This window comes from Rhinichthys klamathensis, unplaced genomic scaffold (genome assembly GCF_029890125.1).
Source record: "Rhinichthys klamathensis goyatoka isolate OS25496 unplaced genomic scaffold, OSU_Roscu_1.1 h1tg000330l_1, whole genome shotgun sequence".
NCBI lineage: Eukaryota > Metazoa > Chordata > Actinopteri > Cypriniformes > Leuciscidae > Rhinichthys > Rhinichthys klamathensis.
The window spans coordinates 2,531,678-2,555,296 of NW_026606845.1; the positions used below are offsets into that span (position 1 = coordinate 2,531,678).

General features: G+C 38.7%; 1 protein-coding gene across 1 annotated transcript in view; it reads left to right on the forward strand.

Moving 5' to 3' along the window:
* Positions 1-647: 647 nt before the first annotated feature.
* Positions 648-23,619, forward strand: part of LOC130105878 (complement C3) — a 43,604-nt gene continuing 20,632 nt past the window's right edge. Inside the window, exons 1-23 of the mRNA XM_056272077.1 lie at positions 648-811; positions 896-1,091; positions 1,169-1,337; positions 1,712-1,785; positions 1,911-1,999; positions 2,108-2,190; positions 2,276-2,363; positions 2,520-2,622; positions 3,433-3,553; positions 3,686-3,801; positions 3,915-4,061; positions 4,148-4,351; positions 4,838-5,029; positions 5,118-5,270; positions 5,342-5,471; positions 5,560-5,631; positions 7,142-7,339; positions 9,207-9,321; positions 12,691-12,782; positions 12,868-13,007; positions 13,813-14,022; positions 14,145-14,208; positions 14,662-14,748. Of these exons, the coding sequence (XP_056128052.1) occupies positions 681-811; positions 896-1,091; positions 1,169-1,337; positions 1,712-1,785; positions 1,911-1,999; positions 2,108-2,190; positions 2,276-2,363; positions 2,520-2,622; positions 3,433-3,553; positions 3,686-3,801; positions 3,915-4,061; positions 4,148-4,351; positions 4,838-5,029; positions 5,118-5,270; positions 5,342-5,471; positions 5,560-5,631; positions 7,142-7,339; positions 9,207-9,321; positions 12,691-12,782; positions 12,868-13,007; positions 13,813-14,022; positions 14,145-14,208; positions 14,662-14,748 (2,974 nt within the window). The 5' untranslated portion in view covers positions 648-680. The remainder of the gene's footprint in view (positions 812-895; positions 1,092-1,168; positions 1,338-1,711; positions 1,786-1,910; positions 2,000-2,107; positions 2,191-2,275; positions 2,364-2,519; positions 2,623-3,432; positions 3,554-3,685; positions 3,802-3,914; positions 4,062-4,147; positions 4,352-4,837; positions 5,030-5,117; positions 5,271-5,341; positions 5,472-5,559; positions 5,632-7,141; positions 7,340-9,206; positions 9,322-12,690; positions 12,783-12,867; positions 13,008-13,812; positions 14,023-14,144; positions 14,209-14,661; positions 14,749-23,619) is intronic.

Here is a 23,619-nt window from a genome sequence, read left to right on the forward strand (position 1 = left end):
CATTCCCAGTGGTCTTTAAATTATGATTATGCCCTTTTTAGCCAAAATCACAAAACCTGTGCCGTTTTCTGGGACTTCGCTTCAGCAGAGCGGCAGTAGCTCATTAGCAATTCGCCTCTGCGTTGTGGGCGGAGCCGTTGGCACGGAGACGACCCTCCCCCTGCCCGTTGCTGAGAGCTCTGTCTCTCCCGCTAGCTTACACCCCCAATACCGGTGGGGCAACAGTATTATATACACGTTAATTATTATTATCCGAAGTTAATCAAAGTTATCACCGATCACCGATCATTATTTCACTCCAAGACGTCGCGTGTGGAGACGCCCAGTGGAGTTACTACGTCACAACTCCAGTCTATTTTAGCCGGCATTTTAGCGTCTGCTACTGATTCACAGCCATTTGAATGTAGAAATACTCAGAAATACAACTTTGAGCTTATTTTTCTCAAGATATGTCCTCTAACATCAGAAAAATGCCACAAGAACATGTTAACACCTAGAAAAACATTATTTTCATCGGAGTGGGTCTTTAAACGCTTTCTTTTGAAAAGAGTTGCACAACACAAACACGTACTCATAGCCTCTTTTCTGCTTGATCATACTTTAGTTCCTCCACTCGAGTTACTCAACAGTTAGCTCTGAGGACAATGATGATATCTTGAAATGAGGAGGGACATGGATAAATGATAAAAGTCGAAACAATGCTCCGCTTTAAGTCACAAACACAGGAGCAGGTGAACATGATGCATGTGGATGTAGTGACGCTGACTGCCATCGTTCTGTGCTTCCCTTTGCTCACATTATGTGACCCGCTGTAAGTACATTAATTTTCGAAACGTCCAAAAAAGGATTGTTTCTTGTGATAGACAAATATAAATCTTAATTTTCACTTCCTCAGATATGTTCTGTCAGCTCCTAATTTGCTGAGAGTGGGTTCCTCAGAGAATGTGTTTGTGGAGGCTCAGGATTACTCTGGAGGAGATCTGAACGTGAGGATCTCAGTGAAGAACCACCCAAAGAAGAACCTGGAGATACTGTCCAAAACAGTGACACTGAATGGAGAAAACAATTACCAGATCCTTACAGATATAAAGGTGAGAGCTCTATACAGTGCAGTGCTTCTCATTAGTTTATCATCAGATTTAATTCAGACTGATTTTCTGTTCTTTAGATCCCTGATGATCAGAACTATTTCTCTGATGATCCTCTGGAGAAGCAGTATGTGTATCTACAAGCTCAGTTTCCATCTCACGCTCTGGAGAAAGTGGTCATGGTCTCATTCCAGACTGGATATATATTTGTACAGACAGACAAGCCCATCTACACGCCTGCTAGCACAGGTAAGACTTGGGTTTAGTTAATGGGTCACAATGCTTTAATTGGCTTATCAAATTAAGGAATCTTAAAAGGTTTTAAAAATCTTGTTTTGTTGCTATCTATTCTGTGATATTGGAAGTTCTTTTGATAAATTATTACTAAAAGTTATTATAATTTCTATGACGAGAGAATCACACATACATTAAGGTCCTTTAGCACAGCCTTGCATTTTAATTTTAGAGAGGATGTCGAGAACTTGATATATTTCCCAGTCATGTAAAAATACAGTCTTTTAAAGGAGGCTTTTTTCCATGGAGAAGCATCATAAGATATATGCATTACATTTTGCATAAAATGAAGCTTATGAAGTAATATTTGATTACAACTTATTTTCCAGTTAATTACAGGGTATTCTCCTTAACTCCTGATCAACATCCATTTGATGGAGTTTCTGTCTCAGTCGATATCATGGTACTCAGTTATATACTAAATTTACAAGCATAGATGAAATAACTGAACCGTAACAAGCACCTATATTGTTTATAATTGCTTCCACTTGACACTAAATTTGTGTTGCTTTTTTACTGTTTAACAAGAATCCTCAAGGCATCACACTCGACAGAGATAAATTCCTACCAAGGGGAGGCATCAGGGCCGAACACTTTGCTTTGCCTGAAATTGCCAGGTTTGTTGCACTATTTAGTGAAGTTTAATCAGTGAATTATCAATTATCATAGTGCAGGCAGTCTCTGTTGATAAGACTCTTGTGTTTTCTGCTGGTGTTGTTATGAAGTGCTGGGGTTTGGAAGTTGATCGCAAAATACACAAACACACCGCAAAAGAACTTCACTACTGAGTTTGAAGTTATGGAATATGGTACGTTTACCGAGAACAAATTATTCTATTGTTAAAGCTGTGTGAAAAATGTAATAATCGCTGAACTTTTGTTTTATTTTTGCAGTGTTGCCGAGCTTTGAAGTGACCTTAAATCCAAGCAAACCCTTCTTCTATGTGAATGAGCGCTCTCTCACAGTAGGCATATCAGCTAAGTAAGACAGGAGTTTAGTTGTTTATTTCACTGTTTCACTGTGCAAACATGCAATTTAGTACTCTTCAGTAGTAGTTTGTGTTTGAAGTGGTTGTTTGAAGATTTATCACAAGCGATGTACTCAAATGTAACTTTGACATCATATTTGTTTTGTTAGGTACCTGTTTGGGAATAAGGTTAGAGGAAGTGCTTTTGTGGTGTTTGGTGTGATAGACAACGAGAAGAAAATCAGCATCGCTGCCTCACTGCAAAGGGTTCAGGCGAGTCCTATTTATACATTTATATATTATAATCCCACATAACGCAAACATATTCGTTTGGAGACAAAAAGGCATCGCTTGTACAGTTTGTTTGTAGTTCACCATAACTGCAGTTTCAGTATGAATATGCGTTTTCTTTTAGCGTAAAGATTAAGCAACAAAAAATATGAGATGTGCAATTCGTATCGCAATCCTAACGCAAGTGCAAAACAGGGTTTGTGAGTACTTTTAGAGTACTACTGTAAAATAGTACAAAGTTTTTTTCTTTTATAGTAATTTTGTAAAAAAACAGTATAATTTTTAAAATATTAAGAATGTATATGTCATGTGAGGTTCCTGTTTAGTTTGTACGTCCTAGTTTTTCCTGTGTTAGTTTATGTTTCACTTGTCCCAGTTCATTGGTTGCTATGTTTACTCATTTGTTTATTGATGAATCTCACCTGTTCCATGTTTTATCCCTCTCTTTAGTGTGTATAAATAGCCTTCATATGCTGATATTTAGTTGGTTGCGTTATTCCTGCGTTATCATGTGCTATTGTTAATAAAAGTGACTGTTGCTATTATCCTGCCTCAACAAGACTTCTTGATTGCAACTGACTGTGACAGAATTAAATGTATTAAAATCTAATTTTATAAAATAGTATACCTTTTAATGTCATTGCAATAGGGTTTGCGACCACTGTTTTACAGCAATACTGTAAAATAGTTTAAAAAAATCTTTATATAAAAATCTAATTTTATAAAATGAAATTATGAAATAGTAAAAAACTACTGTACAGGGAGTTGATGTCACTATTTGTCACACTGTAGATATTTGATGGAGAAGGAGAGGCAGAGCTGACAGGACGAATGGTCAAGGAAACCTTCCTAGATCTCCAACAGCTAGTTGGGAAGTCACTCTACATTTCAGCCAGTGTTTTAACAGAAACTGGTAAGAAAATTTAACTAAGAGGCGGCAACCTTTGGATTTTTGTTTGAGAGTTGCTACAAGGTCTTTATATCCTAGCAGCACAGGTGACTTTGGCCTTGTTCAGCTGGAAAAATGACTCTTTGTGTGTTTCAGGCAGTGAACTGGTGGAAGCTCACAGAAGAGGCATTCAGATCGTGACGTCACCGTACACCATCTACTTCAAAAGAACACCACAATTCTTCAAACCTGGGATGTCCTTTGATGTCTCGGTATAAAGCTATGAAAAAATTGACTAAAAATTTAAGAACGGGATCATACTCCTCTCCGCTGATCTAAGATACATTAAGCTATTGTTTAATGTTTCTTTTTATTTCTTATTAAGGTTTATGTAACAAATCCTGACCAGACGCCTGCTCAAAATGTGGAAGTGGAAGTCAATCCTGGAGGGGTCAGAGGCAGAACTAGAGCCAATGGCATTGCGAAGGTTACCGTCAACACTCCAGGAGGATCTTCTACACTGGAGATCACTGTAAGATCTGAGCTTGAGTGAAAAATCTCAAAGTCTTATTGACTTTTGAAATTTCGCAAACCTGTAAAATAATTGTTTATTTCCAGGCAAAGACCAAAGATCCACAATTAAACGACGACCAGCAGGCAATAAGAAAGATGACGGCTCTGCCCTACATTCCCAAAGGCGGTTCCAAGAACTACCTGCACATTGGCATTGATGCTGCAGAGCTTCAGATCGGTGATCAAATTAAAGTTAATTTGAATCTGGGAAACAGCCCCGGAGTGACAAACCAGGATTTCACCTATTTGGTGAGGATCACATGATGCAATTGGTGCTCATACACTACTTTGTACATCTTAGATGTTTGATATTAGTTAAATATTTTACATCCATTTAGGGATGAGTTATTATGCAAATTATATTCATACATGTGCATGCATTGCCATTTTTTTTTTAAAACCTACATCCATGCTGGAGTCTAAGCGACTTAGCAGTGGCACTACTTTATAAAATTTACAACTTTTTGTGGAATAGGCCTACATATTTAGTTGAATAACACCTCCTCTTGTGGATGTGTTAAAACCATTTATCAGTTTTATTCATTTATAAATTAAGTTAAAGGCACTAATTGCACTTAAAAGTGAACTTTAAAGTAAATTTAGTTTAGCCATATTTAATGTGGCCACAAATTGTCTTTGTACCTGGCAAATGCCACTAATTTTTCAAATAAATGATCACATTACCGTAAATGTGTTTATGATAAACGCTGGCTGTATGTATCTTCATTCCCACAGATCTTAAGTAAAGGTCAGATTGTTCAAGCAAACAGATTTAAGAGGAGTGGACACGCTCTAGTGACTCTGTCTCTACCTGTAACCAAAGACATGGTGCCGTCCTTCCGCTTTGTGGCTTATTATCATGTGGGCTCGTCTGAGGTGGTGTCTGATTCAGTCTGGGTCGACGTGAAGGACACGTGCATGGGAACGGTGGGTGAACTGATTAACCTTGACCAAGAAAAAGTTATCCCATTACCATCAAAATTTCTAAGTATCTCTTTACTGTTTTTAATCGCAGCTCAAAGTTGAGGTAAAGGACCAGGCGCAATTTGGCCCAGGAGATCAGCTCAGCCTGAAAATAACCGGAGACCCTGGGGCTAAAGTTGGGCTGGTCGCTGTAGATAAGGGTGTTTATGTCCTTAATGACAAGAACAGACTCACTCAGACTAAGGTAATTAACCTCATGTACAATAACCTTAGTAGTTTCAGACTTAAAATTACCTAGTCTCTTTCCTGTTTTAGATCTGGGACATCATAGAGAAGCATGACACCGGCTGTACGGCAGGAGGTGGAAGGGACAGTATGGGGGTTTTCACTGATGCAGGTCTGATGTTTGAGTCCAGCACTGCAGGAGGAACCAACACCAGAACAAGTATTGATTGATTCCTTTAGTTGGAATTGAACTGTTTTGTTTTCTCTTTTGCTCTACATTTCTAAAGAAATATTTCATGTTCTTGTAGATAACGAGTGCCCTGCCCCATCTAAGAGAAAACGGAGAGCCGAGAGTCTTCTGCAAGTCACCACAACTTTGGGTAAAGAATAGTTTTATTTCAGTCAAAATAAACGTTCTGTGGTTTAACGTTTGAAAATGAAGAAATTAAGACAGCCATAAATAATAGAATTGCAATTTTACAGTTGTAATGTAAAATATTATTATTGTTATATTGTTATTATTAAATAATTGTTCCTGAATACTCCATTGGTTGTATTTTACAGTGAAATATTACACTAGAAATATTTTGTATTCAGATTTTTTTTATTTTTTTTATTTAGTAGTAATACTAATTTGTATATTATTTTATTAAATACTTGATGTTTGTATTTTACAGTGAAATATTACAATTGTAAAAACTATTATTATTATTGTATGGCCATGTTATTTTTTAGCCACTTTTTAGTTATATCAACATTTTGGCCAAATTGGTCAGCCCTAAAAAAAAAACAAGCACAGCAAACCTAGATTTTTTAACATTTGCATTTTAAAGCTGCAGTCCGTACCTATTTTGGGGTTAAAAGTTATCCAAAAAACATATTTGAGAAAATACATAACCAGCCAGTGTTCAAAACTATCTGCTTGCCTTAGCTCGATTCAAAGCGGTAATCTTGTAATAATGTTTTTTAACTCCAGTGGTACTGGTGGATTTCCGTGGGAGATTCGAGCATGTCTTTGCGTCATTACGTCACATCTGTACACACACATCTGTACACATAAAGAAAGGTCTCGGTTAGTATAAGCTATATTGCGAGTGAGGATGTTGGAGGTGGAGATTTACAGCCTTTTCTCACAGCACTTGATATAATTAAACTTATTAATTTGATGGCGGATCCAGAAAGGTTCAAACGACAATCACCAGTGACAACTAGAGATTCACCCGCTGTAAAATGCAAAACACTTCGTTCGGACTTCGGAGTAACTAACTTACAAAAAAACAAAAAAAAAAAACATGCAAAAACAAGGATAATATCGGAAGGACATTACAATTAGTCACGCAATGCTGACGTTGTTAACATGAACAATTTGAGAACAAAGTATAATTTTCACGGTTTTGCGTGATATGATAAGCGATTTTTTGATTTAATCAGCGCGATTTACTGCAAAGTCTGAACCAGAACAAAAGTGGATGTTACTTGCTTGTTCAGATGACATTTTCCGGTGAAAATTATTATGTTGGTCATACTTCCAAAAAGAATAATCTGTGATTCTGAACGACAGTATCGACACCGGCGGTGTCTGACAGCCGCACACTCTCCTCAAACATTGTGTTCATCCGTGCTGTGCCATGCCGAGGTACAACTCACGTAAAGTTGATAATTCCGCGAATAACTGCAATTGCAGATTTTGAACAGAGATGGTGACAAAGAGGAAAAACTGTGGACTGCAGCTTTAAATCAGTTGCAATTTTTATTAAAAAAAATTGCAATTAGATATCCCCTTCAAATCGTGCAGCCCTATGTTTTATTGAAGATAATTGTATGCAGTTTCTCTCCTTTTGCCCTCATTGTCTGCTCTCCATCTCTTCTACACTAACATTGTTTTCTCAGCTGGTAAATACTCTGGAGAACTAAAGAAGTGCTGCGTGGACGGCATGCAAGAGAATAAACTCGACTACTCGTGTGAACGGCGATCCACGTACATCTTAGATGGAGAGGAATGTGTCCAGGCCTTCCTGCACTGCTGCAAAGTGATCAAAGACCACAGGAGGACGTACTCCGGCGAGGAGGAGATGTATCTGTCCCGCAGTAAGATTTTTGCCTCATTTGCAAATGCATTCTCACAGCTCTCAATCATTCAGTGATTTCAGCAGGAGAATTATCCACCTGCGTTACTCTTACACGCTTCTTTCTTGCTTTATGTCCTAAATTTAATTTACGCATATTATAATATGTAGAAACAGTTGTAAAGTTTGAGTGCATGTGGGATTAATTATAGCTTGTAATCATAAATCAATATTATGACAATATTATGATCACAAATTCTCATTTTATTGCAACCCACCAGAATAAACTTAGCATTAGTGTGATTTTTAGCTGAATTTGTATTAGGGATGGGACGATAACCGGTTTCACGATAAACCACGATAAAATGTACTGACGGTTAGTATTATCTATTAAAATGTAATTGTCATTAAAACGGTGTTTGATTATCGCAATTTTAGTAACTCACTGTAAACCCTGTCCAGCCAGCAACAGTCTGACGCAGGCGCAGCGCGCAATGTTTTTTTTTTTTTTTCGAGAAGGAATGGCGGAAGGCAGTGACTGTGCTCGGGAGATTTTTCTAGCCTTTTAAGAGGACCAAATCTGAGGTGTGGTCATATTTTGGCTTTTACAAAAGTCCTGAGGGAAACTTGATCGAGGATGGTCACCCTGTCTGCACAAAAAGTCGCTGCAATAGAAACACTTCAAATCTTCCGAGTCGTCTTGTGTGGCCATCACCCAGTGTTGTATAGCGAACGCAAGGCAAGTTAACTTGGACCTCAATACCAAAACTACGTCTGGGAAATAATTGGGCACGAAATATTGTTTTGAGTTGAAATATTTTATGTCACCCACTTGAAATAAACGTGCAGCTTACGCGAAGAAAGGTTCGCAGCAAGTGGCTTTGAGCCAAAGACGAACGAACAACTTCAAACAATACTATTATTAAGAGTGACATTTTAAGGGATAGTAATGTATAGTTTCATTGTACACTTGTTACACCGATTTTATTTTTACCACATAATTACGGGGACATATTGAATTGAGATTAATGTTTTAAATCTTACCTGTTTATAAATCCATTTTGTACAGCGTACAAAACAATCGTCCAGACAAGATGATCACAACAATATTATCAAACTCTGTAAACAATAAATCAACTCTGATTTCATTTTCAATACAATAAAAAATGGGGGACGCAAGACGGCAAGTTGTATTTGAATGAAACAAGAGCGAGCGTCCGTTGTGATAGATGGATGTGCGCGCCGTGTAATAATGCGTTGCTATTGACGACGGTCATTATAAAGAAGGAAATGGAACAGAATAGAATCTTGCTTAAAAAACTGCATAGAGCTGCTTTTTTTATTTGTTGTTTGTTGATTTTCAAATATAAACTTGTTGAAATATTTTCAGTGTGAGCATCAGTTCTTTTTGAACATTTTCATCTCATTTTAACAAAACCGTGATAATATTGATAATCACGATAATTTTGGACACTATAATCGTGATATGAAATTTTCATACCGTCCCATCCCTAAATTGCATTTATATTTATTATTTTTCTCCAATATTAGACTTGCATCTCAAAACTTTTTTTAAATGTAGCTTCAAGTTGAAGTAATGATATAAATACACTAAAATTAAACAATCTTACTGATCCTAAACTTTTAAAGTATAGTCTCTTCTGCTTCATGTTTTTGTGGAAGCTGTGATCCTTTATTTTGAGGTTTTGGATAAAAAAAAAAAAAAAACATTGATTTGAAATAGAAACCTTTTGTAGCATTATGAATTTCTTTATTCTACATTTTTAATCAATTTACTGTGTTCTTGCTGAGTAAACATATTTAAGAAAAAAAAAATCTTACTGGCCCTAAAACTTTGAATGGAAGTGTACACTAGTTTATTTGCTCAGGTGAGGAAGATGATATTGATGATGAACCAGATGACGTGTTGGTACGTACACAGTTCCCTGAAACCTGGCTCTGGGAGGAGATCAATCTACCTCCATGCCCTCCAAAACAGTCGTGGTGAGTGAAAGATTATATAGTTAAATAAATTTGACTTGACATTTTGTGAGAACCGTAATGCTGTTCTACCAAAAAAAAAAACGCGATTACATATGCAACCCTCGTTCCCTGGAGGGAACAGAGATGTACATCAGGGCAGTACAACATATGGAATGTTACTGAGGTGGCTCCGGCCTATGTAGGGGGAGGCAACACCGGTCCATAGGAGGGGAATGGCGCAGCAAGCCGACATTTTGAGCGGGGTCTCCTGTGTTTTACTGGCTATGGGAAGCGAGTATACGGGTGTTGGGCCGGCAGTGGCTCAGTGGTTCATGTAGGTTGTCTACAAACCAGAAGGTTGGTGGTTCAATTGGTGGTGATTCAACCAAGTGTCGAGGTGTCCATGAGCAAGACACCTAACCCCAGCTGCTCCTGACGAGCTGGATGGTGCCTTGCATGGCTGACTGAGTAAATTGTTATGAATGAGTAAATTAATGGATGAATGTGAGGCAATATGTAAAGCGCTTTAGGTGGCCATGGGTCTGTTGAAAGCGCTATATAAATGCAGTCCATTTACCTTGTGCCAGCGCCCAAGAAGAAATGACACACCTAGTGGAGTGGGCTTGCAACCTGAAGGGACATGGTGCGTCTTGGGTTTGGTACGACAAGACGATGACATCCTCTGCTTGGAGAGATCCTTTCCCTTCTGCTGGCCTCCGTAACAGACAAATAGGTGGTCTGAGGTCATGAGGCTTTGCGTTCTGTCCACGTATAGGACCGGACAGAGAAAAGCTAGGGTTGGGTCTGCCTCCTTCAAGGGCAGTGCTTGCAGGTTTACTACCTGGTCCCGGAAGGGAGTGGTAGGAACCTTGGGCACATATCCGGGCCAGAATCACCTCCGTCTGCTTCTGGGCGGCAGAGAACTGCTGGACAAAGTCCTCTACTGCATTACCGTAAGGCCGGCCTGGGAAATGGAGGAGTCCAGGAACTTGTCGGTCTCCCTCATATCCGCCAGGTTCAGCCAGAGATGGCGCTCCTGGACCACAAGTGTGGACATCGCCTGGCTAACTGAACGTGCGGCAACCTTCGTCGCCCTCCGGGTGAGGTCAGTTGACGTACGGAGCTCAGCCATGAGCTCACGGTCAGGTCTACCCTTGTGCATGTCCATGAGTGCTTTGCCCTGATGGACCTGCAGCACCGCCGTGGCATGCAAGGAGGAAGTAGCCTGTCCACAGGCTCTGTAAGCCTTGCCCGTGAGAACAGACAAGAACTTACAGGCTTTGGATAGGAGATGCGGATTACCCCTCCAGTAAGTAGTGGTCAACGGACACAGCTGCATCACGACAGACCAGAGGAATATCCACGTAACCTTTGGCCGAACCACCGTCAACGGTAGTGAGGGGGCGAGGAGGTACCAGCTATGTTTCTGGAAGAAAAAGGTGACGTCCACAACCTGGTAACCTCCTCATGCACACCGCAAAGAAAGGCACTGGGGCGGCGCGCTGAGAACCAGCACGGCCCGCCCGAGATACCAATCGTCCAGCCTCAAGGGTTCGGGAAACGGTGGTTCCACTCAAGCCCAACTCTCCTGGCGGCCCAGGAGTAGGGGTGTAACGGTTCACGGTTTGGTTCGATACGATACAGTGGTGTCACGGTTCGGCATATTCTCGATACAGCAAAAAGAAATAAATGCCAGAGAAATTTCCTATTTATTAAAAGAAAAAATATTTTTAAATAAGTTAGAGATTTCCTACATCTTGAAACTTTCAGGTTTATAAATGGGGGCAATCTTTGAAGGATGAACAAATAATGTTTTGGTCATCACATTAAAAATAACATTTAAATATAGGCCTATATTTATATATATAATATTTATATAATATTTGAGTTTTGAAGTGCTGGAAAAAGATGTGTGAAGTACTTGAAAGCATTTCACTATTCCAGCCAAACTTCCATGGTTACAGTTAGTGTTACTATATTAAATCCATGGTGAATGTTGCTGATCTGTGGACTTAATGTTTCTCCTGGTTTCCACATCAGCGCTGTTTGATCTAATAGAGATCTACGGTTAATAACGGAGAAATTTGAATGCTTCTCACTAGATCTCGCAGCGATGTTATTACTTCAGTGGCGAATTCAAATGTTTTCTTCACTGGATCTCTTAGCGCTGTGTAGTAACAGTGTTGCTTGATCAAGATCGGCTCGCGCTGCACAGATGTTGCTGGTCCGAACTGATAAACGGTCCGTTAAGCACAATATAATGAGTAGCGCAGTTTCGTTCCGCTTTCATTACGTTTGCCATTTGATGTTGCGCAACGTTGTGGTGGTCGCGCCAGCGCGGATTTTGTCGGCAGGAAAAATGGTCCGAGGAATCGTTCGGTTTGTATGCGTACCGAACCGGAAGCCTCGTACCGAAACGGTTCAATACGAATACATGTACCGTTACATCCCTACCCAGGAGCTGTCAATTCTGGATCAGGCTCAGGCAACGCTACTCTCCCAGAAGGAGGCAGCGCAGCCGAGTTTTCATCTCCAGCTGCCACAGTGAAGCACTTACTCTGCTGTTAAAAAACAGCGATCTCCAAGAAGACGCCCTCGGAAACAAACAGTACTGTGAAAACAGCAGTTTTAGAGCTGTGAGCTCGCGACCACCGCGGCACGAGCTGTCACACCAACACCGGAGAGGCTTCTTCCTGAAGAACACTTGACACTCGTTGACTGTTAGTACTCTCAGAGACTGCATACAGAAAGATCTGTTATGCTCCGAAGCGAAAGACAACAGGTGCTTGCATCCACTTCCTATGCGGGACGGAGTGCAAGATGCAAATCTTGTGCATTGGCTCATTCTGTTGCACTCGAAGATGATTGGGGCTCTCTGATGTGATCCCAATACGTCGGTATGTCAAACGTGACCGACTGAAAGGGAACAGGAAATGTCGGACACATTTGTATTGTCTTAAAAATAAGCTTCAAACATTAATTTTATTGATATGCTATCATTTTTAAGGTAAATAGTGTGGGAGATTAGTTTGCAAAATCCTGAAGAAACTGGCAATGTAACAAATTGGTGGCTGTAATGAATCGCACGAATATGGAGTAGCATAAGTCAGTCTTTAATAATCAATAAAAACCGAGAACATGCATGAGCTAGATATCAACAACCATGCAAACTGAAACGAGACCGAACGCTGAACAAGGGAAACTAATGGCTTAAACACACTGGGTAAAATAATTAACTGGAACAGAAACAGGTGTGTAACTAATCTGAAACCATGGAAACTAACAAGCAAAGGGAAGAACCACATCAGAACAGAATGAAACAAACATACTCATGATAGGCTATAGATGTTGAAAAGATCTGGCCATGAGACAGTCTTCATTTGTACCTAGCGATGAAACGTCTGCCTTAAGAACTGGAATATTCCTGAAAGACTCCATCACAACCTGGCAGATCACAGCCATCAGCCTGTCCAAGACCCTCGGTAAAAAGCACAGCTCTAGTTAATTTATTATTCTGTTTATCACACTCTATTCTGTTATTCTGACACTCCCTCATTTTCAATGCAGGAATATGTGTGGCAAGTCCTTATGAAATCACCGTTAAGAAGGATTTTTTTATCGACCTGAGGATGCCTTATTCAGCAGTGCGGAATGAACAACTGGAAATAAAGGCTATTGTTCACAATTACAGCAATCAGATGCTTAAAGTATGTGCAGTTTACTGATCACATTGTTTTCACTCTTTAGAGCCTGCTGTTTAATATTTGATACGCAAATCTCTAAGGCCTTTAAATGATCAACAGGATCAAAACTTAGCTGAAAATCCTGTTGCACGTTATCTACTACATGCCTTCTGTCATCTGATTAATAGTTTAGACTTTTTTTAGCAAGTAAAAGGCCTTATATAATTGTACAAACGTCCACCGTCAGCTAGTGATTATTGTGTCTTTTTGCTGTGAAATTGCACTGATTTTTATCAAGCAAATTATAATTTTTGTATTAAAAAAAGTAAGAATAACTTTGATACTGTTCAAGATAAACACTGGACTGAGGAAACTTAGGTTTACTTGATTATCCATACATCTTTTTTTTTTTTTTTTTAAATGTGAGTATCAAATATGACCATCAGGCTTTTGTTGTATCTCTCAATTGTTGTACTGCATTATACTCTAAGTTTTAAAACTACAGAGCTTTGATCATAAACCTAAGCATTTGAATATTATCTTACGAAGACATTATTGGCAGATATAGAGTGACGACTGATATGTCTATGCATTTTATGTAAGTAGTCTGCTGTACTGTTGAAAAGATCTTGTTTATTTACATCACAAGCTTTTACATTACAATCAGAACTTTTATCGATATAAATATTAGCATCTGCTACAAATAGCATATTTTTGCTCAGTTTGGGCGTCTTAATAAAATAGAGGTGTTTGTCTGACTATTGTTTATATGTCAGGCTTTAAAGGGTTAAATTGAACGGCTGAAGATCCCGTTTTGTCTTAATTCCAGCTGGTACGTATCAAATTCAAGACGTCGGAGGGTATTTGCAGCAGTGCCAGAAAAAAACAGAAAGAGAAGATTACAGTTGCCGTTGGCCCCATGTCCTCCGTAGCTGTTCCTCTCGTCATCATCCCCATGGACCTCCATGACCAATGGATCGAAGCTGAAGCATACAGCTCCAATCGCAATGACGCAATTAGAAAGAATCTGAAAGTGGTGGTGAGTCTGCCATGTCAACATTTAGAGGAAGGATCTTGTGGCTTCAGGAATCACTTTATTGCTTTATTTGAAGATTTCTTAATGTGTCCACCAAATTGCATTTGCGTCCAATTTTCTTTCAGTCTGAAGGTGTGCTAACTGAAGTCGAAGAGCGAGTTGTGGAGATCAACCCCTCCAAGCAACCAGGTGCAGGTTTTTTAGAAACGCATGCTGGCCAGCTGGCATTTTAACGTCGAGTCACTGTTGAATCAACGTCAGGTCCCAGTGTTGGATAACCGTTGAATTTTGTTTAGATTTTGCAAATCAGATTGCAAATTGGATGTTTGAATAACGTTATTTTTCTACTGATATATTTCAACAAAATGTTTAAAAGTAATGGTTGTAAAAATAATGTTGATTTGACGTACAACTCAAATTTCTTTGATATTTCTATGTTTCGATATTTCTATCCGTAGTGCGTCAACTTCAACTATTTGGTGTTCAACGTTGTTTTAACGTTGAATTAATGTTTTTTCATAAACTGACATTATTTCAACCACATTTAAACGTTTAATGTCAGTCGAATGCCAGCTGGGATATGCAATGAATTTGATGGTTGAAATCCTCTTCAAACACCCTATTCCCTCTTGATCGGAACAGGTGGCGTGCAGGTCGTGTCGATGAGGAGTGACATCCCACGCCGAAAGGTTCCCAACACACCTGCTTCCACATTGATCACAGTGATAGGTGAAAATCTCATTGCAATTTCATTCTTCTGAGGTTTATAGGGTCCTGTGAAATCCATTTTATTTTTTCCATAATATTTTTTTCTGGATTTCTTTCATCTGCTGAACATAAATATTTTGAACAATGTCGGTAACCAAACAGTTGATGTACCCCATTGACTTTTTTCTACTATGGAAGTCAATGGGGTCCATGAACTGTCTGGATACTGACATTCTTCAAAATATCTTCTTTTATGTTCAGCAGAAGAAAGAAATACATACAGGTTTGAAAGAACTTGAGGGTAAGTAAATGATGACAAAATTTTCATTAACCCCCTGGGGTCGGCAAACGCGCCGGCACGTTTTGCTAGATTTTTTTCACATAGCAGCTAAATAGACTTAAAATACTCCGTCATTTTTGGTCATACAGACTTAAGAAATATGAAAAAATAAACTGTTAAATGTCTTCTTTTTTATGTGTCCACTTACAATCGAAATAAAACATTGAGCTTTCGTAAAATAAAGAAAATAAACAGGTTGTGCTTTCTGGCTCTCCGTCACTGTGAACTTTTTTTTTTGGAGCACCTCTCTAAACTTAAACAAAACTCAGCGAATACTATTTACCCAGGCATGAGCTATATATCTTTATAATCATTTAGGTGTGTACTTTTAAATGATCTAATTCATAACAAAAACAAATATTCTCTGTTTATGTATGAAAAGAGAGAGATGTCAGTCGTTCTCATTTCAGCTCATTATAGCTTATTATCTTTTAATGTGAACACGCCCACGGAGAGCGCATGCTATTCAAACGCAAATGATCTGAGGCGATCCATGCAAACGTGTCAACGCCCACATCAACTCGATAGAACACAACAAATTTAATAAGATTACAGTACTTTACGTTGTCTTGCGAGGCTGTGAGGAATAATCCTGGGAAATTTACATCAGAAGTTCTGGTTTAAATTAATTTCAAGGAGCAAAGGATCCATCTGAGAATTGTGAATATTAATTTTTTTATTATTAAGTGCTTTGTTCTAATCGTGATATGGAATAGTGTATGTAAACCGCAAAAAGACTGTTTAAATATGAATCGCATCTGTGTGTGAATAATTTAACAACTTTTACCAAACTATATTGCTATACTGAAATAAGTAAAAATCGACTGAAATATGTTGAAATAAAATGTCTTTGTATAAGCAACGTATTAAACTGCAAATTAACATTTATATGTCCTAATATATCAAAAAAACAACGATCTTATGAGAGTGCGCATCTATAGCACAAATTTAATTTCTCGTACCATTTATACGGCAGAAAATGCTAATGATACGCACTGTAAACCCCTTGGGTAGAATTAGGAATGTGGAGTACGTGTGTATTACACGCCATAAATGTCAGTGTCTGGTTGTGTTCCCTTGTCTATAACGGTGTCCTTCACATTTGACTTCATTTCCCAGCATTCTGTCTGTCACTGTCACTCATCAGTTCATTGCACTCAGCTGTTCCCCGTAATCATTGTTCCCAGCTGTTCTGTGTTAGTCTTGTTAGATATGTGTATACAGGTCCTTCTCAAAAAATTAGCATATTGTGGTAAAGTTCATTATTTTCCATAATGTAATGATAAAAATTAAACTTTCATATATTTTAGATTCATTGCACACCAACTGAAATATTTCAGGTCTTTTATTGTTTTAAAGGAGAACTCCGGCGCAAAATGAACCTTTGGTCTAATAAAATATTGGTACCTAGTCAACCGGTCTCTGAGATTTGTTTTCATGATAATCGAATGTAAAGAGTTTTATCTCTAAAAACTGTTTAGCGTATAATGCTAGTAATGGGGGCATATAATAAGTAAAAAGAAATCGCTAGTTTATACCGCTAACAAGACTCAAAATAGCCCCACACTAACACAGTAACATAATGAGGGTCCCTACATGCAAAACGAAGCATTGAGAACTTTGTAAGTGTACAGACCGTTTAATAAGAAGATAAAGATAAAGACAGTCCACTTTGTGTATACAGACAGGAGCCATCTTTGGAAAACAGACTCGACTAATCAAACCACGAACGACGTGCAAAGTGAGCTGAACTGTATGAAGTTCAGTGAACTTCTGAACTGTATGAATGGCGTTCGTGGTTTGATTAGTCGAGTCTGTTTTCCAAAGATGGCTCCTGTCTGTATACACGAAGTGGACTGTCTTTATCTTTATCTTCTTATTAAACGGTCTGTACACTTACAAAGTTCTCAATGCTTCGTTTTGCATGTAGAGACTCTCATTATGTTACTGTGTTAGTGTGGGGCTATTTTGAGCCTTGTTAGTGGTATAAACTAGCGATTTCTTTTTACTTATTAAATGCCCCCATTACTAGTGTTATACGCTAAACAGTTTTTAGAGATAAAACTCTTTACATTCGATTATCATGAAAACAAATCTCAGAGAACGGTTGACTAGGTACCAATGTTTTATTAGACCAAAGGTTTATTTGGCGCCGGAGTTCTCCTTTAATACTGATGATTTTGGCATACAGCTCATGGAAACCCAAAATTCCTGTCTAAAAAAATTAGCATATTTCTTCCGACCAATAAAAGAAGTGTTTTTAATAAAAATAATAAAAAAAAGTCAACATTCAAATAATTATGTTCAGTTATGCACTCAATAGTCAATACTTGGTCGGGAATCCTTTTGCAGAAATGACTGCTTCAATGTGGCGTGGCATGGAGGCAATCAGCCTGTGGCACTGCTGAGGTGTTATGGAGGCCCAGGATGCTTCGATAGCGGCCTTAAGCTCATCCAGAGTGTTGGGTCTTGCGTCTCTCAACTTTCTCTTCACAATATCCCACAGATTATCTATGGGGTTCAGGTCAGGAGAGTTGGCAGGCCAATTGAGCACAGTAATACCATGGTCAGTAAACCATTTACCAGTGGTTTTGGCACTGTGAGCAGGTGCCAGGTCGTGCAGAAAAATGAAATCTTCATCTCCATAAAGCTTTTCAGCAGATGGAAGCATGAAGTGCTCCAAAATCTCCTGATAGCTAGCTGCATTGACCCTGCCCTTGATAAAACACAGTGGACCAACACCAGCAGCTGACATGGCACCCCAGACCATCACTGACTGTGGGTACTTGACACTGGACTTCAGGCATTTTGGCATTTCCTTCTCCCCAGTCTTCCTCCAGACTCTGGCACCTTGATTTCCGAATGACATGCAAAACTGAGCAACAGTCCAGTGCTGCTTCTCTGTAGCCCAGGTCAGGCGCTTCTGCCGCTGTTTCTGGTTCAAAAGTGGCTTGACCTGGGGAATGCGGCACCTGTAGCCCATTTCCTGCACACGCCTGTGCACGGTGGCTCTGGATGTTTCTACTCCAGACTCAGTCCACTGCTTCCGCAGGTCCCCCAAGGTCTGGAATCGGTCCTTCTCCACAATCTTCCTCAGGGTCCGGTCACCTCTTCTCGTTGTGCAGCGTTTTTTGTCACACTTTTTCCTTCCCACAGACTTCCCACTGAGGTGCCTTGATACAGCACTCTGGGAACAGCCTATTTGTTCAGAAATTTCTTTCTTTCTTACCCTCTTGCTTGAGGATGTCAATGATGCCCTTCTGGAGAGCAGTCAGGTCGACAGTCTTACCCATGATTGCGGTTTTGAGTAATGAAACAGGCTGGGAGTTTTTAAAAGCCTCAGGAATCTTCTGCAGGTGTTTAGAGTTAATTAGTTGATTCAGATGATTAGGTTAATAGCTCGTTTAGAGACCCTTTTCATGATATGCTAATTTTTTGAGACAGGAATTTGGGGTTTTCATGAGCTGTATGCCAAAATCATCAGTATTAAAACAATAAAAGACCTGAAATATTTCAGTTGGTGTGCAATTAATCTAAAATATATGAAAGTTGAATTTTTATCATTACCATTATGAAAAATAATAAACTATCACAATATGCTAATTTGAGAAGGACCTGTATATTCCCTGTCTGTGTTAGTATGTGTACGGAGTCGTTGTTTTATGTCACCACTTCTGAGGTCTGTTTTCCTGTTTGTTTTTGTTCTTATGTTTTGATTGATTTTGGATATTTGACCCCTGCCTGGATGACTATGATTTTGGATTGCCCTTATTACTAAATATACCGCAAATGGATTTTCTGCTTCCCTTGTGTGATTCGTGACAAAGTGCGTATCATATGCACGCAACTATTTTGGGCGTATAAATGGGACAAGAAATAAAATGTGTGATATAGATACGCAATTTCATGAGATCGGGCGAAACAATATGCCTATGTTACAGACGAAATATGAAAGACAACATTTCGTTGACTAGTTTTGGATCGATTATAACGTTTTTACTGTAAAATAGACTACAGCCACATCAAATAAGCTTTTGTTCGCCAATTTCTGCTCATTTGTTAAATATATATACCGTAATACTTCAAATAATAGCTGAGTCCCAAATAGACGCCTGTCTCTTTTACACGCCTGGTGTGGCTGCAGGTTTGGGTAAATAAAGGTCGGTCTCAAATAGAGGCCGGGTCTGTTTTTTAGTTTGGGGTTGTATTTAATCTTCTAAAACCGTCAGATCGGCCGATGTTTGGCGGCCGCCAAAGCCTTTTTTGATCGGTAAGTGATGTAGAATAGAATGACTGCTGCGCTTGACAGGGCGCGTTACGAGCAGAGAGAGAGAGAGAGAGAGAGAGAGAGAGAGAGAGAGAGAGAGAGAGAGAGAGAGAGAGAGAGAGAGAGAGAGAGAGAGAGAGAGAGAGAGAGAGAGAGAGAGAGAGAGAGAGAGAGAGAGAGAGAGAGAGAGAGAGAGAGAGAGAGAGAGAGAGAGAGAGAGAGAGAGAGAGAGAGAGAGAGAGAGAGAGGCTTAACAATATCTTTATTAGACCATTTGTCCTTTTACCTCAATACAATTTTCTTACAAAAAATGTCATTTCATAAATTAAATACCTATTTCTACACATTTAAAAACAACATTTCATTTTCTTCAACTTCACAAAGTACTCCCCCCACTGACCAAATTTCAGAAAACATTACAATGTCACTAACCAATTTATAATATGTATACTCTATCTTGATTCTTGCTGTTATCATCCCTTTTAGTACCATTTCAGCATTGATTGGACCTGTACCTAACCTTTTATTTTTTCTGGTTTTCCATATGGACAACTTAGCTGATCCCAACAAAAAATTCAGTAAACACTTTTTCCTCCTTTCTTGAAAGTTATAAATTGGACCACTTATAAAATTCTGATAAGAAAAATTCTCCCCAAACTTTATAAAAATTTGTGTTAAAAAATTAAACATTCCCTCCAATCTAAAACAATCAATAAATAAATGATTAACCGTTTCTTCTAAGCCACAAAATAAACACTCTGTCCCCACTGCCGGATTCAGGTGTGCCACGTGTCTGTTTGTAGCTATAGCCCCGAACATCAATCTCCACTGCAAATCAGCAGTACGCTTTTCAACAGGAGACTTATATAGAGACCTCCAACCTGCCTTAAAGTTTGTCCCAAACACTTCTGACCACCTCCAAGTCTTCACTCCTCTTAGCACAGTCTGATGAGTAACCTTTACACACGTTACATAGAGTTCTTTCTTCTTAATATCTTGAAAACTCCCCAACTTAGGGTACTCAAATGTTAAAATCGAATGTCCAGTTTCCTCCATCTCCTCTTGGACCGCAGCAGATACTTTAATGGGTGGAAATGTGTAGTGCCCATTCCCTTCCTGTGACAGTGCCTCTCTGCAAGCTCCAGGTAGAGCTGCCCACACCTCCTCCATTATTCGTCTCAGAAGTCGAAGAGATCTCAACCCCGTAACACTCTGCAAAGACTCCGCTGTTTTCCAGTCATCACCGCTTCTCAGATCCCCCAACTTGACATACCCAGCCTTCACAAAACAGCTTTCCACAGATTTAGAGGACAAAATCCTTGTTCTTATTAATGGATTATGGAACAGTGGTTCCCCCATTATCCAGTCCTCAGGTTGTAAAATATCTCTGTGTACAATAAATGTCTTTTTCCAAGCTGTTATCATTGACTTATAAAAAGGTGTCAACTCTTTCAAATCCACTTCATCACTTTGCAATAAAAAAAGCTGCTTATCATACAATAAACCAGCTGTTTTCCGCAGAAGAGCACAAGCAACATTAATCCACCCAACGTTCTCCTCGTACAACAGTCTCTGGGCTGCTTGCAATCGAAACGCATTTATGCGGCTTCGTACATCTATTAGGCTTTGCCCTCCTTCAATCACTGGTAGATAAAGTGCAGGCCGGGGAATCCATTTTTGACCAGACCAGAAAAAATCCACCAACTTCCTCTGAATCTCCTTAATGATGTCATCCGGTGGCTCCAGCACAGTCAGTTTGTGCCATAACATAGAGGCAGTCAAGTTATTTATGATTAGGACTCTACCTCTATATGATAGTTCGGGCAATAGCCAGTTCCACTTAGACAACTTAGCGACAACCTTTCCAAGCAGACCCTCCCAGTTCTTTTCTTTATACTTTTCAGTACCCAAATACACCCCCAAAACTTTAAAACCTTCCTTTCCCCATTTCAGTCTTTCGGGAAGTTGAGGTGGCCCCTTATCAACCCAAGACCCCACAGCAAACCCTTCACACTTCGCCCAGTTCACCTTGGCTGAAGAAGACTTTTCATAAAGGTTTAAATTTTTACAAAGTGTCCGAATATCATTTTGACCAGAAATAAAAATATTTACATCATCTGCATAAGCAGACACAAAATACCTTAGCCCCGAATTATCTCCTGGTATCATTATACCTTGTAACTCATTTCTTAGCTTACACAGTAAGGGTTCTATGGCTAAACTATAAAGTTGTCCTGATAAAGGACATCCCTGCCTAATTCCTCTTTTAACAGGGATTGGACAACTCAGACCTCCTCCTATCTTAAGCATAACTGAAGCATCTTCATAAAGCATTTTTATCCAAGAAATAATATTCTCCCCAAATCCAAAGGTCTTCAACACATTAAAAAGGTATTCATGACCTACCCGGTCAAAAGCTTTCTCTTGGTCAATAGATAAAAAACCCACATCAAGATTATTTGTAATAGATAAATCAATCAGATCTCTCATAAGAAACAAATTATCCATGATTGTCCGCCCAGGAATACAATAAGTTTGTTCACTCTCCACCACAACATGCAAAACATTTTTTAGTCTGTTAGCTAGACATTTAGACAAAATTTTATAATCTAGACACATTAAAGACACTGGTCGCCAATTTTTCAACAAGCCCAGATCTCCATTTTTTGGCAAGAGTGATAGCACAGCTCTTTGACAGCTATTTGGTAGACGACCTCTTTTAAAACATTCACAAAATACATTATACAAATCTTCTCCTAAGACACCCCAAAAGGCTTTGTAAAACTCCGCTGTTAACCCATCAATTCCTGGTGACTTTCCTGTAGAGAGCTGTTTGACCGCCTTTGAAAGTTCATCAAAAGAAATCATTACGTCCAATGAATCTTTATCCTCAGGTCTTAATTTAGGAAGATCTCTTAAGAATTGGTCCATAGATCCAACATCACAGTCCATTTTACCAAACAGTTCTTTATAAAAGTCAATGCCCATTGTTCTCATTTCCATTGGATCCGAAGTGATAGTTCCATTTTTCCTTTTAAGATGAAGCATGCATTTCTTTTGTGCTTCCTTCCTTTCAAGTCCAAAAAAATAAGCCGTTGGAGCATCCATTTCTTTAATTGATGAAATTCTAGCTCGGACAAGTGCACCTTTAACTCTTTGTTCCAACAATGACTTTAACTCCATTTTTTTCTTTTTTAAAACATTCACTGAACCATCATCATCTTCATCATTCACATCAATCATTTTTTTTTTCTATTTCGTTAATCTCAATCTCCAAAATTCTCACGTTTTTCTTTATTATAGCAGTAGCATTATAAGAAAATTGTTGACAAAATACTTTAATCTGTGCTTTTCCCACCTCCCACCATTGAGTCAGATTTTCAAAATTACTTTTCCTCTGTTTCCAAATTTCCCAAAAACTACAAAATTTCTCAAAAAAATCTGTATCCTGTAATAATTTTTCATTAAAATGCCAATAAAATTTAGGTCTTGAAATTTTTGCAACATTATAATCTAAAGTAACCATATGATGGTCCGAAAATCCATTCGGTAATATATTAGTGTTAGCTACTCTATTTATTTCTGATTTACTTATGTATAACCTATCCAATCTCGCTCCTGTCACAACAGAATCTAATATCCTTATCCATGTATATTGCTTCACCAGACTGTTCCTACTTCTCCACACATCTATCAACTTTAAATTATTTATGATATCAAGTAGTAAGTTACTAGATTTCGGGTGAGGCTCATCCCCATTCCTATCTAATACGAAATGTGTTGTACAATTCCAATCACCTCCTATTACAACACATGTGTTGCCATCATCATGCTGTTTTATTGCATCATTTAACTTTTGGTATGTTATTTCACGCTGCCATCCTATATTCGGAGCATACACACTAACAAAAAGAAATTTAACACTTTTAATTTCAGCTATAACTAATAACACTCTTCCTTTTTCTACCTCTATTGTTGATACAATTTTTAAATCCAACTGTTTTGAGAAGAGAATTGCAACACCCATACTAGCACTTGTTCCATGACTTAATTTACACTCTCCTTCCCACCATCTATACCACTCCAATTCATTATTACTATCAGAGTGTGTTTCTTGTAAAAAAGTTACTTTAACATCATTTAATTTAATAAATTCAGAAATCATTGCTCTTCTGACCCTATCTCTTCCCCCATTGATGATTAAGGATCCTATTCTTACAAACTCCATAATAATGTTCCAATGGAGGGAGAACAAAGACAGAGAAAAAAGAAGAAATAGAAACAC